Source organism: Oryctolagus cuniculus, chromosome 18, assembly GCF_964237555.1.
Source record: "Oryctolagus cuniculus chromosome 18, mOryCun1.1, whole genome shotgun sequence".
NCBI classification, from domain to species: domain Eukaryota; kingdom Metazoa; phylum Chordata; class Mammalia; order Lagomorpha; family Leporidae; genus Oryctolagus; species Oryctolagus cuniculus.
Window position 1 is genome coordinate 31,236,637 of NC_091449.1, and position 14,767 is coordinate 31,251,403.

The following is a 14,767-nucleotide window of genomic DNA, read 5'->3' on the forward strand; positions in this document are numbered from 1 at the left end:
GAAATTGAGCAACCAAAACTCACATCAGAGCCCATATGGGATGCTGGCACTGAAGGTGGCGGCTTAATTTGCTATGCCATAGTGCCAGCCCCAGTGATTAATATTTCATATGTACTATCCAGTTACCTTACTTAATGTATTTCCCTTAAGTCTCACCAAAAACCCTGTGAGGTTGTGTAATTTCTCCCACTTTATAGATGCAATCACCTAACTCAGAGAAAAAAATCCCAAAAGTTGCAAAATAATATAGCTGTGATATTGCAGATCAATTCTTTCAAAACCCATGTTGTATCTAGAGGCTCTTAAGTGTTAAGACAATCCCGCTCTAAAAGTTTTTTGTTACTCTGGGAGTCTGTGTGTAGTAGGTGAACTTTCTTTTACTCTATTGAACTGTGGGTCTAACCTTATTCACTGAAGTGTGAATGGATTCCATACAAGAAAGGTAATGATTAGGTAATGATTACATTATGCATGTGTCCTTTCAAAAGGCAAGATCTTCATCAGACCCCCAGGACAGAATTGGAGCAAATTATTAAAGTCTAGCCTAGAAGTATTGAAGTATAGCACAGAAGTGTCAGTGCCATCTTGTCCCTGTTATACTTAGCCAGTGATCTAAACTTTGCTGCATTTGATGGAAAGAAAATTAGCTAGCATTCATTACCTATAAACTCTATATTATGTTTCAGAAATCATCTCATTTGGCCTATAGATGTTTTTATGATTAAGTTTAATTTGCTAATTCATAGCTTATTTTGTTTCCTGAAAATTTATATTCAAAACTTAACTCTATTCACATCTTTTGTGCAATGTGGTCTCAGAACTGTTTTTAATTAGCGATAAAATTCATATTAAATGCACCATTGGATTTTGCTAAGTCAGTAACCGAGACCAAGTGAACTGAGAGAGTTCTCTTTCGCTTTCCCTCCCTTCTTCTCAGAATTTTAAAAATCCAAAAAATGATACAGCCAAATACCTAATAGTATTTTTTTTCTCCTTAGAACAACAGAAGGACATAATAAAATTATGTATATTTCTTGTAAGTATTGAGAATGGTACACAGTGAAGTTTTTTTTTCCTCAATGTAGTTCGGTTAATATTGGACTAAGGCTCTATCATTTAAGTGTTAGAAGTTTGGAATTAAAAATTTTCACTTGTGATATACGTGTCAAATGATGATCTTCGGTTTCTCTTAAGAAATTATTAATGTTCAGATTAATATTATCCTTTATAAAGCAAACTACTTTAAGGCTACATACATTTATTCTAGTGATGTGTTGCTGCCATTGCTCAAATTATTTTTTACTCATCCTTTTTTATGATTTTATTTATAAGCAAAGGACAAAATGGAACAAGTTGATTTACTTATGGTTGCAATTTATGTTATCGGTGAGTGGATCGTACTTAACTTCATTTATCCTCATGAATCACATTATTTATAGCAACTGATTCCAAGTACTTCAGGCAAAGTTTAGGCATCAGAGAATAATGATTTTATTTATTCAATAAATGTTTATTAAGCACTTGCTACATGCCAGGCAGTTGTTGGTACCTGGATTACTGCAGTGAATAAAACAACTGTTAAGACTGTTAAATAATTTGTGCTACCTGAGATGTATTTATCCCCACAAAAGAGTTCTAAAAAGTTTTTGGAGCCGATGCTGCAGCTCACTAGGCTAATCCTCTGCCTGCGGTGCCGGCATCCCAGGTTCTAGTCCTGGTTGGGGCGCCAGATTCTGTCCTGGTTGCTCCTCTTCCAGTCCAGCTCTCTGCTGTGGCCCGGGAGAGCAGTGGAGGATGGCCCAAGTGCTTGGGCCCTGCACCCGCATGGGAGACCAGGAGGAAGCACCTGGCTCCTGGCTTCAGATCAGCACGGTGCGCCTCCCACAGCGCGCCTGCCGTAGCGGCCATTTGGAGGATAAACCAAAGGAAGGAAGACCTTTCTCTCTCTCTCTCTCTCACTGTCTAACTCTGCCTGTCAAAAAAAAAAAAAAAAAAAAAAAAAAAAGTTTTTGGAAAGATTGGAATAGTTGGATTACAACTCTGACCTCATCAAAATTATACAAAATCATAGTACATAGCAAGGTGCTCTACTGGACTATAAATAAGAAGGGAAAATGAAAACACTAATTGAGTGATTGGTATGGTAAGGTCAACACATGAAACATCAACTGGATTTAATGTCCTTAAATAGATTTTATAGGATATCTTCCCTCTCTAAAGGTCACTGAAAGAACTTAATACCTTTTTATTAAAAGTAAAATGAAAATGGTGGAATGGCCTTTTCACATCTTATTTGGATAAGTTGAATAGGCAAATTTTATTTCTTTTTTATAAAGTTGTGTTATTCATATTTGCCATTTTATATTTTACATCTAAAGCTTTTTTATCAACTAGCTATCCACTTGGGAGAAACATATAGACTTAAAATCTTGAGAATTCAAATGAGCTGTAATAATAACTAAGAGGTGTTGGGTAAAAGTATGTATGTGTGTATTTGTCTATATCTAATTTTGGAATAGTCTACTATTTAAGGTAGAAAATGAGAATAAGGATTTAGGGTTCTTAACTCTTTTTTTTTAAAACAATTTTTTTTTAAAGATTTACTTATTTATTTGAAAGTCAGAGTTACACAGAGAGAGGAGAGGCATAGAGAGAGAGGTCGGTCTTCCATCCTCTGGTTCACTCCCTAATTGGCCGCAATGGCCAGAGCTGTGCCAATCTGAAACCAGGAGCCAGGAGCTTCCTCAGGGTCTCCAATATGGGTGCAAGGGCCCAAGGACTTGAGCCATCTTCTACTGCCTTCCCAGTCCATAGCAGAGAGCTGAATCGGAAGTGGAGCAGCTGGGTCTCGAACTGGTGCCCATATGGGATGCCGGCACTTCAGGCCAGGGTGTTAACCCGCTGTGCCACAGCGCCAGCCCCTCTTAACTCTTTTCAGTAAAGGACTTTTTACTGTATGGTATAAGGAAAAGGGCACACATATTGTTTGCATTCAGAGAACCTTATGTTCAAAGTCCAACTTCTATTTGATAACTTCTCAGTTCCTCACTTTAATAACAATCTCATAGCTTTGTCAGAATAATAAGATAATGTTTCTGAACTAACAATGTACAATGTGTAGTAGGTAAGCATTCACATTTTCTTTTCCCATTTAAAATCTTATGCCAGTAAAAATGACTGCCTTCTTAATAATATTTAGACAATCGGTTGATATGAGGGTACTTCAAAAAGTTCTGGAAAATGCCCATTATTTTCAGTAATATTTTTCTACGAACTTTCTTTTTTTTTTAAAGATTTATTTATTTTTATTTAAAAGGCAAAGTTACAGAGAGAGAGAGTCAGAGACATCTTTTCATGTGCTTGTTCACTCCCCAGATGGCTGCAACAGCTGGGACAGGTTCAAGCTGGGAACCACGGGAACCAGGAGCTTCTTCCAGGTCTTCTGTATGGGTACAGGGGCCCAAGTACTTGGACCATCTTCAGCTGCTTTCCCAGGCACATTAGCAGAGATCTGGATTAGAGTGGAGCATCCAAGACTTGAACCAATATCCTTATGGTATACACTTGCTGCAGGTGCAGCTTAACTTGCTGTGCCACAATGCTGGCTGCTCTATGAGTTTTTTGAAGTCCCTTCATATAAAGTAAAAATCACTCTCCTGTCATTAATGCTAATCTTTCAAATTTAGTGTTTTTTTTAAAAAATTACAAGTACCTAGATATTTATATATGTATATGCATTTTCTAATATCACATGTATAGCTATAGTTATTATAGGATCATGCTGTACACATCTTGTGGTAAGGTGTTACGTTTGTCACACTATGTTTTTAAATCTTTTTTTTTTTTTTTTTTTTTTTGACAGGCAGAGTGGACAGTGAGAGAGAGAGACAGAGAGAAAGGTCTTCCTTTGCCGTTGGTTCACCCTCCAATGGCCGCCGCGGCCGGCGCGCTGCGGCCGGCGCACCGCGCTGATCCGATGGCAGGAGCCAGGAGCCAGGTGCTTTTCCTGGTCTCCCCTGGGGTGCAGGGCCCAAGCACCTGGGCCATCCTCCACTGCACTCCCTGGCCACAGCAGAGAGCTGGCCTGGAAGAGGGGCAACCGGGACAGAATCCGGCGCCCCGACCGGGACTAGAACCCGGTGTGCCGGCGCCGCTAGGCGGAGGATTAGCCTATTGAGCCGCGGCGCCGGCCTTGTCACACTATGTTTTTATGATCTTGATACACAAATGGATCTGCCTTGAGGTCTTTCATCAAATGGAGGCATTGATTCATTGATTCACCCTCTATTTAGGACACATTTGTTCCTTAATGTTTTAAATTTATGTGCATGATGGAATTGAGGGGAAAAGAAAATCATAGTTTAAGTTGTATTTTTTAAGGAGACATTGGTGAGCCTGAGGATACTAAAAATGCTGAGTCATATATAATGTACTCAAATCTTTTAACTGTAAAAATTAACATATATCATAAAGTGATTAAGATGAGTTTTCCAAATCATCTAATCATGGAAATTTTGCCTAGGAGGTGAGACTTTGTTATCAAATCAGGGGAAATGGTAGCTCAGTGACAGGAGATATGTATCTTGTAAGAATTAATTTGTATACCTTTCATCAGGTCTCCTGAAACATATTTTTACCAGCTTCTTTCCTTTTATTCCTGCCTTCATACTAAAAATCTGCTGCCATCTGCCGTAAAACTAAGTTCTGTCTTTGTTATTGACCAGCTTCCAATATAGTATGGGAAATAACACATTAATCTTGCACGGAAAATAAAATGTATTGTGATAGCAAGAGCTGCCTTTAAGTTATTTACTACATGCTGTAATGATATAGAGAATGGAACAATTAATTATGCCTTTTGGAAATTCAAGAAGCCCTTCCTTTACTCCTCTGAATCATCCACTTCAATAAATATTTATTGAGAATTTCCTATGTATCAGTTGAAAATGTATTGGAGTAACTTATTCCTTCTCTAATAGCATTTTTCAAGTTTCTGTAGGAATAAAGGGGAATTTTTAGCTGAATAAATTGTCGTTTAAATTTTTTAAAGGTTTATTTTTTTATTTGAAAGGCAGAGTTAGAGAGAGAGAGAGAAAGAGAGAGAGAGAGGTCTTTCATCCTCTGGTTTACTCCTGAAATGGCTGCAATGGCCGGAGCTGGGCCGATCTGCAGCCAAGAGCCAGGAGCTTCTTCCAGGTCTCCCACGTGGATGCAGGGGCCCAAGGACTTAAGCCATCTTCTACTGCTTTTCCTAGGTCACAACAGAGAGCTGGATTGTAAATGAAGTAGCTGTATCTCGAACTGGAGTCCATATGACATGACAGCGCTGCAGGCTGGGGCTTTAACCCACTGTGCCATAGTGCCAGCCCCTCAACTTTTTTTATAATCCAAACTCCCTCTATCCCTCCCATTCCTCCTGGTAATCCTTGTATCTAGCAATCAACATTCTGTGTTCAATTGAGCATTTTTGTTTTTTTTTTTGGAATTCCCGCATATGAGGGAGAATATGATGTCCTGTCTTTCTGTGTCTGGCTAACTTCATGTCCTCCAGTTCTATCTATTTTACTGCAAATGACAGGATTTATTCTTTTTATGGCTGAGTGTGATTCCATTGTGTGTATATACAATATTTTTTGTTATTCTTCTGATTGATCGACACCTTGGTTGAATCGCTATCTTTCTTGTCATGATTCGTGTTGCTATACAAATGGGGTAGCAGGTACCTCTTTGATATAAGGATTTCATATCTTTTGGGTATGTAACCATTAGTACAATGGATAATATGGCAATTTTAATTCTGGGTTTTTAAGAAATCACCAGTGTTTTTCACAGTGGTTACATTAACTTGCATTCCAACCAATAGCATATGCTCGTTTCCCTTTTCTACATCCTCAGCAGCATTTGCTATTTTCTGTCTTTCAGATAAAATCCATTCTCACAAGGGTGAGATGATAACTCATTATGGTTTGATTTGCGTTTCCCTTACAGCTAATGATATTCAGCACTTTTTCATACATTTGTTGACCATTTGTATTTCTTTGAGAACTGTCTATTCAATTCCTCTACCCATTTTTTAAATGGTTTGGTTGTATTTTCTGTTGTCAAGTTTTTTGAGTTCCTTATATATTTTGGGTGTTGATCCTTTGTCAGATGAACAGCTTGCAAATATTTTCTCTCATTCTGTGAAATTTGCCTTTTTTTCTGTTGTTTCCTTTGCTATGCATGAGTTTCTGAGTTTGATATAATCCCATTTGTCCCATTTTGCTTTTATTGCCTGAGCTTTTTGGAGTCTTACACAAAAAATCATTGCCTACACCAAGACTTCAGGTGTTTTGAAGTGTGTCCCCTATGTTTTCTTCTAACAATTTCATAGTATCAGGACTTACTTTATGTCTTTGATATATCTCGAGTTGATTTTTGTATATGGTCAGATATAGGGACCTAATTTCATTTTTCTACATATGTATGTCCAGTTTTGCCCACCCCTTTTATTGAACATTCTTCAAATGTTCTTGGTACCTTTGTCAAAAATCAGTTGGCCATATATATGCAGATTTATTTCTGGAATCTGGAATGTGTTCTTTTTTTTTGATCTCTGTGTTAGTTCTTATACTAGGACTTTGTGTTTTAATTACTATAGCTTTGTTGTACACTTTGAAATCAGATATTTTGATTCCTGCAGCTTGTCCCCCCCCCCCCCCCCCAGGATCATATTGGCTATTATGGGTCTTTTGTGGTTCCATATACATTTTAGGATTATTTTTTGTAATTCTTATGGAATGTAAATGATATTTTGATAAGGATTGCATTAAATCTGTAGATTAGGAAATATGGAAAAATTTTTAAATGTTTGCTTATTTATTTGAAAGGCAGAGTTAAAGAGAGAGAGAAATAGACAGAGAGAGATGGAGAGATATCTTCCATCCACTGGTTCACTCCCTAAATGGCTCCAACTGCCAGAGCTGGGCTGATCTCCAGCCAGGAGCCAGGAGCTTCTTTGAGTCTCCCATGTGGGTACAGGGACCTAAGTACTTGGGCTGTCTTCTACTGCTTTCCCAGGATAATAGCAGGAAGCTGGATTGGAAGTGGAGCAGCTGGAACTTGAACCAGCACCCATTTGGGATGGTGGTGCTGTAGGTGGTGGCTTTACGTGCTACACCACAGCGCTAGCCCCAGTATGGAAATTTTAATGATAGTAATTCTTCTAGTCCATGAGTAAAGAATATGTTTCCTTTTTATTCTGTGTCTTTGATGAGTTCATTTTCTTTTTAAAGACTTATTCATTTATTTGAAAAAGAGACACCTTCCAAAAACTGGTTCATTCACCAAATGGCCTCAACAGCCTGGGCTTGTCCAGGCTAAAGCCAGGAGCCTGGAACTCCATCTGGGTCTTTCACATAGGTGGCAGGGTACAAGTACTTGGCCTATCTTCTGCTTTCCTGGGTACATAGTGGGGAACGTGATTGGAAGTGAAACAGCCAGGATTTGAACCTGCACTCCAGTATAGGATGCCAGCATCATAAGCAGCCAATTAACCAGCTCTGCCACAATGCTGGCCCTGCCTTGATGATAGTTTTCAATAGTGTTTTATAATTTTTGTCATAGAGGTCTTTACTTCTTTGGTTAAATTTTTTCCTAAATATTTCATTTTTTGGTAACTATTGTGAATTGAGGATTTCTTTCTTAATTTCTCTTTCAGCAGGATGATTATTGATATATAAAAATGCTACAATTGGGGCCTGCATTGTGGCATAGTAGGTAAAGCCACTGCCTGCAGTGCCAGCATCCCATATTTGTGCCCCTGCTTCTCCACTTCTGATCCAGTTTCCTGCTAATGGGAAAAGCAGTGGAAGATATCCCAAGTGTTTGTGTCCCTGCCACCCATGTGGGTGACCCAGATGAAGCCCCTGGCTTCATCCTGACGTACCAGGCCACTACAGCTATTTGGTCAGTGAAGGAGTGGATGGAAGATATCTCTCTGTCTCTCTCTCCTGTCTCTCTGTCTCTCCTCTCCTCTTTCTGTAACTCCAACAATCAAAAAATAAATAAATCTTTTTTTAAAAAAATGCTACTGTTTTTGGTATGCTGATTATTTATCCTGCTGCATTCCTGAATTGACTTATCATTTCTAACAGCTTTTGGGGTGGGGGAATGTTTAGGTTTTTTTCAAGTGTAGTATCATGTCCTTTGCAAACATGAATATTTTGATTTCCTTCTTTCTAATTTTGATGTCACATATTTCTTTCTTTTCCCTAATTGCTCTTGCTAATACTTCTAGTACTATGTTGAATAACAGTGGTGAAAGTGGACATTCTTATCTTGTTTCAGAGCTAAAGAGCAGTATCTTCAGCTTTCCCGCCTTCAGTATGATATTGGTTATGAATTTGTCATATATAACCTCTCTCATTTTGAGATATGTTCCTTGTATACGTGATTTGTAGAGAGTTTTTTGCTTTTTTGTTTTTGTATGAGAAGCTGTTGAGTCTTATCCTTGCATCAAGGATATTGGTCTGTAGTTTTGTTTTTGTGTTGTGTCTTTGGTTTTGATAAAAGAGTAATAATGATGATCTCATAAAGAGTCTAGCAGAGTTTCAGCCTTTTTGATCTGTTGCAATATTTTGAAAAGTATTGGAGTTCTTCTTTTAAATATTTTGTAGAATTCTGTAGTAAAGCCATCAGGTACTGGACTTTCTTTGATAGATTTTTGATTATTGCTTCAAATGACATTTACAGAACATTTCATTCAACAGCTACAAAATACATTTCTTTAAGAATTTATTTATTTTTGAGAGGCAAAATTAACAGAGTGAGAGAGGTCTTCCATCTGCTGGTCCACTCTCCAAATGGCCTCAACAGCTAAGCCGATCCGAAGCCAGGAGCCTGGGTATTCTTTTGGGTCTCCCTCACAGGTGCACAGGACCCAGTACTTGGGCCATCTTCCACTGCTTTCCCAGGCACATTAGCAGGGAGCTGGATCAGAAGTGGAGCCCATATGGGATGCTGGCACCACAGGTAGAGGAATAGCCTACTATGCCACAGCGCAGGCCCCAGAATCTACATTCTTGTAATCAACACATGGAACATTTTCTAGACTAGAGCATATATTAGGCCACATGTCAAATCTCAGTAAATTCAAAAAAATAGAAATCACACTATGTACCTTCTGACACCACAAAGGTATTAAACTAGAAATCAGCAACAAGAAAATAGAACACATACATAGAAACTGAACAATGTGCTACTACTTGCTAGTGGTAATTTAAATGAAGAAATTGAAACAACTGATATTGAAAACACATCACAACCTGATACCTCATCTGAGATACCATGAAAGCAGTATTAAAAGGGAAGTTTATAGCAATAAGATCTTACATTAAACAAAGTAGAAAGATCTCAAATAAACAATCCAGTAATGCTTCTCAAGGAAGTAGGAAAACAAAAACAGGGGCCAACATTGTGATGCAGCAGGTTAAACCCCCTATTGAAACTCTCCTATCCTATATCCCAGTGCTGGTTTGAGTCTTGGCTACTTTACTTCTATTTTTAGTATATGTGCTGCCGAAGCGAGCATGCTACTTTACTTCTAATTCAGCTTCCTGCTAATGTACCTGGAAAGCTGCAGAAGGTGGCCCAAGTGTTTGGGCCCCAGCTACCCATGTGGGAAACCTGGAAAAAGTTCCTGGCTTCCTCCTGGCCCAGCACTAGCCCTTGCAGCCACCTGGGGAGTAAACCAGCAGATTGCAGATCTCTCCCTCTGCCTTCCTTCTCTCTCTCTCTCTGTAGCTCTGCCTTTCAAATAACTAAGTGTTTTTTTTATTTTTTTTTATTTTTTTTATTTATTTATTTTTTATTTTTTGACATGCAGAGTGGACAGTGAGAGAGAGAGACAGAGAGAAAGGTCTTCCTTTGCCGTTGGTTCACCCTCCAATGGCCGCCACGGCCTGCGCACTGCGGCCGGCGCACCACGCTGATCCGATGGCAGGAGCCAGGAGCCAGGTGCTTTTCCTGGTCTCCCATGGGGTGCAGGGCCCAAGCACCTGGGCCATCCTCCACTGCACTCCCTGGCCACAGCAGAGAGCTGGCCTGGAAGAGGGGCAACTGGGACAGAATCCGGTGCCCCGACCGGGACTAGAACCCGGTGTGCCGGCGCCGCTAGGCGGAGGATTAGCCTAGTGAGCCGCGGCGCCGGCCCTAAGTGTTTCTTTAAAAAAAAAAAAAAATTGCCTTGGAGTGACTTTCATGTGTGTTGTTGAATAGGAGCAAAATGCAAGGAAAGCTCTATTGGATGATCACTTTTTTATAAAACAGACAAGGAGAGACTCTCCCCTCACTTATGGTATGTATGTTTGGTTAAGATTCTATAAACATGGAGAAAACATGAGACAAAAGAGAGCCAATAATGAGATAAGGAACAAAAGGATAAATGTCCACACTAAAAACAGCTTATATGAGGGGACTTCAGAAAGTTCATGGAAAATGTGTAGTATGACTATGTATAGATTTCAAATTTTTTGCACAAAAATAAATTTATTTTTTAATTCCATTTTCCGTGAACTTCTTGATGTACTTTCATATACTTATTCATATATTACATTCATTAAAATATTAATGAAGTAATGTGCTTTTTTAATTTGAAAAGAAATTATTCTAGTCAAGGGAGAAAATAAGAATAAAATGTAAATTTATGATAAAATTCTTGTGAAAGAATAACCTTTACTCTTGAGTTTTTAAATAAAATTTACCTGTTAGTGATATATTTTCTTCACCTAAACCTTTTTATTTGTATTATTTAAAAATAATTTTATATTTAATATTTTATTTAAGTTTTCCAACCAAGAATATTAAACATGTGGGCATGAACATATATATTTTTATAATTTCATGTCCTTTTAGATTCAGTTGTCTTCATATTTGGTTGGAAATTAATCAGTTGAAATGGCTATTATTTTCAGAGATTGTAAGCAGTTGTTTGTGTTCTTGAGCCCAACAAGAGATTGATTTTTCCTGTCCTTATATTTTAAGGCATTTAACTACTCTTTACCTTGTAGTATTCTTTTTCTAATCCTCATGCTTTTCCTCCTGTGCTGTAATCTTGCTAGATATATGGTGCAGTCTTATGTTTACACTATCTGTATAAATTGAATGAATAAATAATGGTATTTATCTTAGTCTGTTGCTGTTTATGAAGAAATGAGAGAGCTACTTAAAAAGATCATCAGAGTCTTGATGAATAACATTTTGCATGTATTGAACAGCGTTGAATTACATAATGAAAAATTCTATGTCTAAATAGACTATTGCCATTGCCTTGGCTTGTTGATCAACTTTCCAGCTGGAGTTTCCTCTTAGAAAATCTTTTAATGGAGCTACCCCAGAATACTCAGTAACCTTGATAGTGTTTTAGAGTACAAAATTAAGAAAGTTTTTGCTTGTGTTGAGTTCATATATTCAGTACTGTTTTAGGCTCATGGATATGTCTCAGGGATCTCTTTACTCCTGTTTGTGATGAAGCAGTAGTATTTCTCTTCAAATAACAGCTTCTGCCTCATTTCCATGTGTTGTTCTTTGCCAATGTATTTCTTTGACAAAAGTGTGTTCTGAAATGAAGATACAGATTATGTTTTTTAATATTAGAGAAATTGATAAAAATATCTGGTTTTATGCTTAAACTCATTTTACAAATTTGGTAATTGATAAACTTAATTTTACTTTGTAAGGTTTGGATATAGACAATTTAAATGAGAAAATTATGGAAAAGAAAAATTTATGTCTTACAAATTCATTCTAAAAAAAATAAAAATTCATTTGTATCTTGAACCTCAATCAGTTACTGAAATTTTTGCGTAATTTTGCATATTTTTCATTTTTGGGGGAATTTACAGTCTACTCATTGCTTTCCAATTCTAATCTTTTAAAAAATGTTACCATTGACTACTTTTCCTTTGACTTCAAATTTGTGATCCTGTTCAAAGAAAATTGTATAAAACATCCTTGTTTAATTTTATATATTTATAATGGTGATCACTATAATGTTAACATTTATCTAACTAAGCTGTTCTTATGTCACCATAAGCTTCCTTTGAAGATATAGGAAAGTAAAAGAAAATAGATGATTTTATTTTTATGCTTTCTTGCTGAACATCCTCTCTTTTACCTCCTACTGAATAGATATTTAATGTCTTGAGAAGTCTTATTTTCCTTTTATTTATTGTTACTTTAAAAAAACCCATTCATTGGTGATGTTTTTGAGAAAAATTAGATGACAGAATCACTTTAGTCCATTTGGCCTTAAATTTAATAAAGATAAAATTTTTAAATTTATCTTTAAAAATTATCTCTTAAAAGATAATTTTTTAAAATTTTTTAAAACTTATCTTTTAAAAGATAAATACTTTTTTCCATCAATTCATATATTTAATGCAAATTGATTTCAGTTTTGCATATTCTGTTTCTATTAATCCATATGCACATGTATTATTTACCCAATTGTAGTGGAAGTATATATTCAGCTTTTGGTGATTTTATTTTTTTGTAAATAAAATACTAGCTTGATTAATAGAGATGTAAATAAAAAACAGAAATGTTTTCCATCCATATTCCTTTACCCCAGCAAAGTGTCCTGTTTACATCTTTGTATATGCATATACACAATTTGTAACTTATTTGTGCCTAATTTTGTTTTCTTTCTTAGTGGTTGAGCTTCACTGGCAGTTTATAGAGTCCAGAGCCTAATTTATTACATACTGGCATAGCAGTGGCATTATTTTTCCTTCCCAACTGTTTGTCTGCCAATGTGCTTTTACCTGTTAGAAGGTAAGGCTGAGGACTTGGCTAGGCCCTTGACTCCTGGGCAGGAGGAGACACAGAAGCCTGATGTTTTCCTGTTTATATTGATAGGTCTTTCTGTTCTTCACAATGAAACCATTTCCATTTGGTGCCATTTTGGACTCTGTTTTTAGAAAATCTATTCTCAGAAAGGGTCATTTTCTACTCCCTGTTTTTATACATAAATCATCTCTCTTTCCTACAGAAGCTAATGAAACTGTTGCCTGAATATGTAGGTTTTTTCCTTACTTCCTTTATAATGCTTACTATAGGCCTTAACATAAAAAGGACTCCCAATACCCTAGATTTAAACAGCATACTGGACATAGCAATTCAATGAACATAATTGCTTTAAATTTTCTTGAAAAACAGAATCACATGCCAACATGATCCTCGCTTCCCTCTAGTAAATTGTAGGTTCATTTTTGTGCGCTGTTATTATTAGACTATATGGTATACATTACCTGAATCCAGGGGTGGATTAATTGTGACCTTGAGATGTTTATAATATCTGAGAGCTTTTACAAGAATGAGAGATAGTACTTTGATGGCTGAAGGTCAGATGTCTTTCTTTTAGTCAGCAGTTGAGAAAGTGCAGTAGTCAAGTGAATGATTTTCTGTATCCATTTTTAGCAAATTATGATTCTTGTGTAATCTGTAGCTTTTGAGCAGCATGCTCTGCTAACACCTTAGAGTAGTTTTCATGACTGAGAAGTATGATGATCTCTGCTTGTAGTCCAGATAGGCAAGGATGTAATCCTCCTAGGTGAAAGTAGAGGCTTAAGGATTCAATCTGAAACCCAGTTGAAGTTGCATGGAGAGAATGGCTTTGGCAACATGTATTATCTGTTTTCCTTGAGGTTTTTGGGGTATGATTGCTTGAATGAAAAATAGCCTGCCAAAGCCATCAACATAAGGAGTAAGGTTTGAATTTAAGGGCACACCATCAGCTATATTTCTTAAGAACTAGAAATGATTGAACTACTGATATTCAAGTTGTTAGGACTGGTGTACACATTCGTTGGTTGGATTCAGTGCTAGGGGTGAGAGTGAGAGTGTACTGTGACATTTAGCGCTCTTCTATACTTGCTATCAAGGGTGCCTCTCCCAGCAGTGAGATATGATTGTTTACATTTAAAAATCAAAATTAGATTGTTATGTAGTATGTGTTCATTTTCTTAGGGATTTTCTTTGTTTACCTCGATAAAAATGGCAAAATTTGATGGATTTTCATCTTGTTTTTTAGGCTCAATTTATGAACCTCTTAAAAGCATTAATCTTCCAAGACCAGATAATGAAACTCTATGGGATAAATTGGATTATTATTACAAAATTGGTAAGCAGAACCTGAGGAAACCGTGTCCTTAGTTATCTGTAATTAGTGTTTACTAAGCTACAGTATAAAATGTATATTATGTAGATAATCTTTCATTTGAATATTGTGGTAGTTTCAATGTTCAGGTAATTACACATTCCTATTATACATCAGTCCTGGAACTCTAAAGGAATCTAGCATGTCATATCTAGCTCTTAAATAATTTAAAAATTGTCTCCAATATGTCTCTGTTTTTAAACTTCCTAAACACTACCAGATTTGAGAACTTGAGGATGTTTCTTTATTCATAAATAATTATCTCATAAAAGTATTCACTTACTCATTTACATATACATGGGGGCCCAGTGCCTTGGCTCACTTGGTTAATCCTCTCCCTGCGGTGCTGGCATCCCATATGGGCGCCGAGTTCTAGTCCCGGTTGCTCCTTTCCAGTCCAGCTCTCTGCTGTGGTCCGGGAAGGCAGTGAAGTATGGCCCAAGTGCTTGGGCCCCTGCACCCACATGGGAGACCAGGAAGAAGCACCTGGCTCCTGGCTTCAGAGCAGCGCAGCGCCAGCTGTGGCAGCCATTTGGGGAGTGAACCAACAGAAGGAAGACCTTTCTCTCT

At 37.2% G+C, this 14,767-nt stretch overlaps 1 protein-coding gene and 1 long non-coding RNA gene across 24 annotated transcripts in view; one reads left to right on the plus strand and one right to left on the minus strand.

Moving 5' to 3' along the window:
* The window catches only part of PHKB (phosphorylase kinase regulatory subunit beta), a 226,177-nt gene that overhangs the window by 19,038 nt on the left and 192,372 nt on the right, over positions 1 to 14,767 (plus strand). For 20 of the 23 annotated variants that reach the window (XM_070061799.1, XM_070061798.1, XM_008248369.4 and 17 more), the window contains 1 exon segment: positions 14,072 to 14,161. In XM_070061799.1, the coding sequence (XP_069917900.1) occupies positions 14,072 to 14,161 (90 nt within the window). 23 annotated transcript variants of the gene reach the window in all.
* LOC138846683 (uncharacterized) lies at positions 10,218 to 14,102 on the minus strand. The gene is made up of 2 exons (XR_011384215.1): positions 13,290 to 14,102; positions 10,218 to 11,597 (listed from the first exon to the last, which is right to left on the minus strand). It is a non-coding gene; the product is annotated as an uncharacterized lncRNA (long non-coding RNA).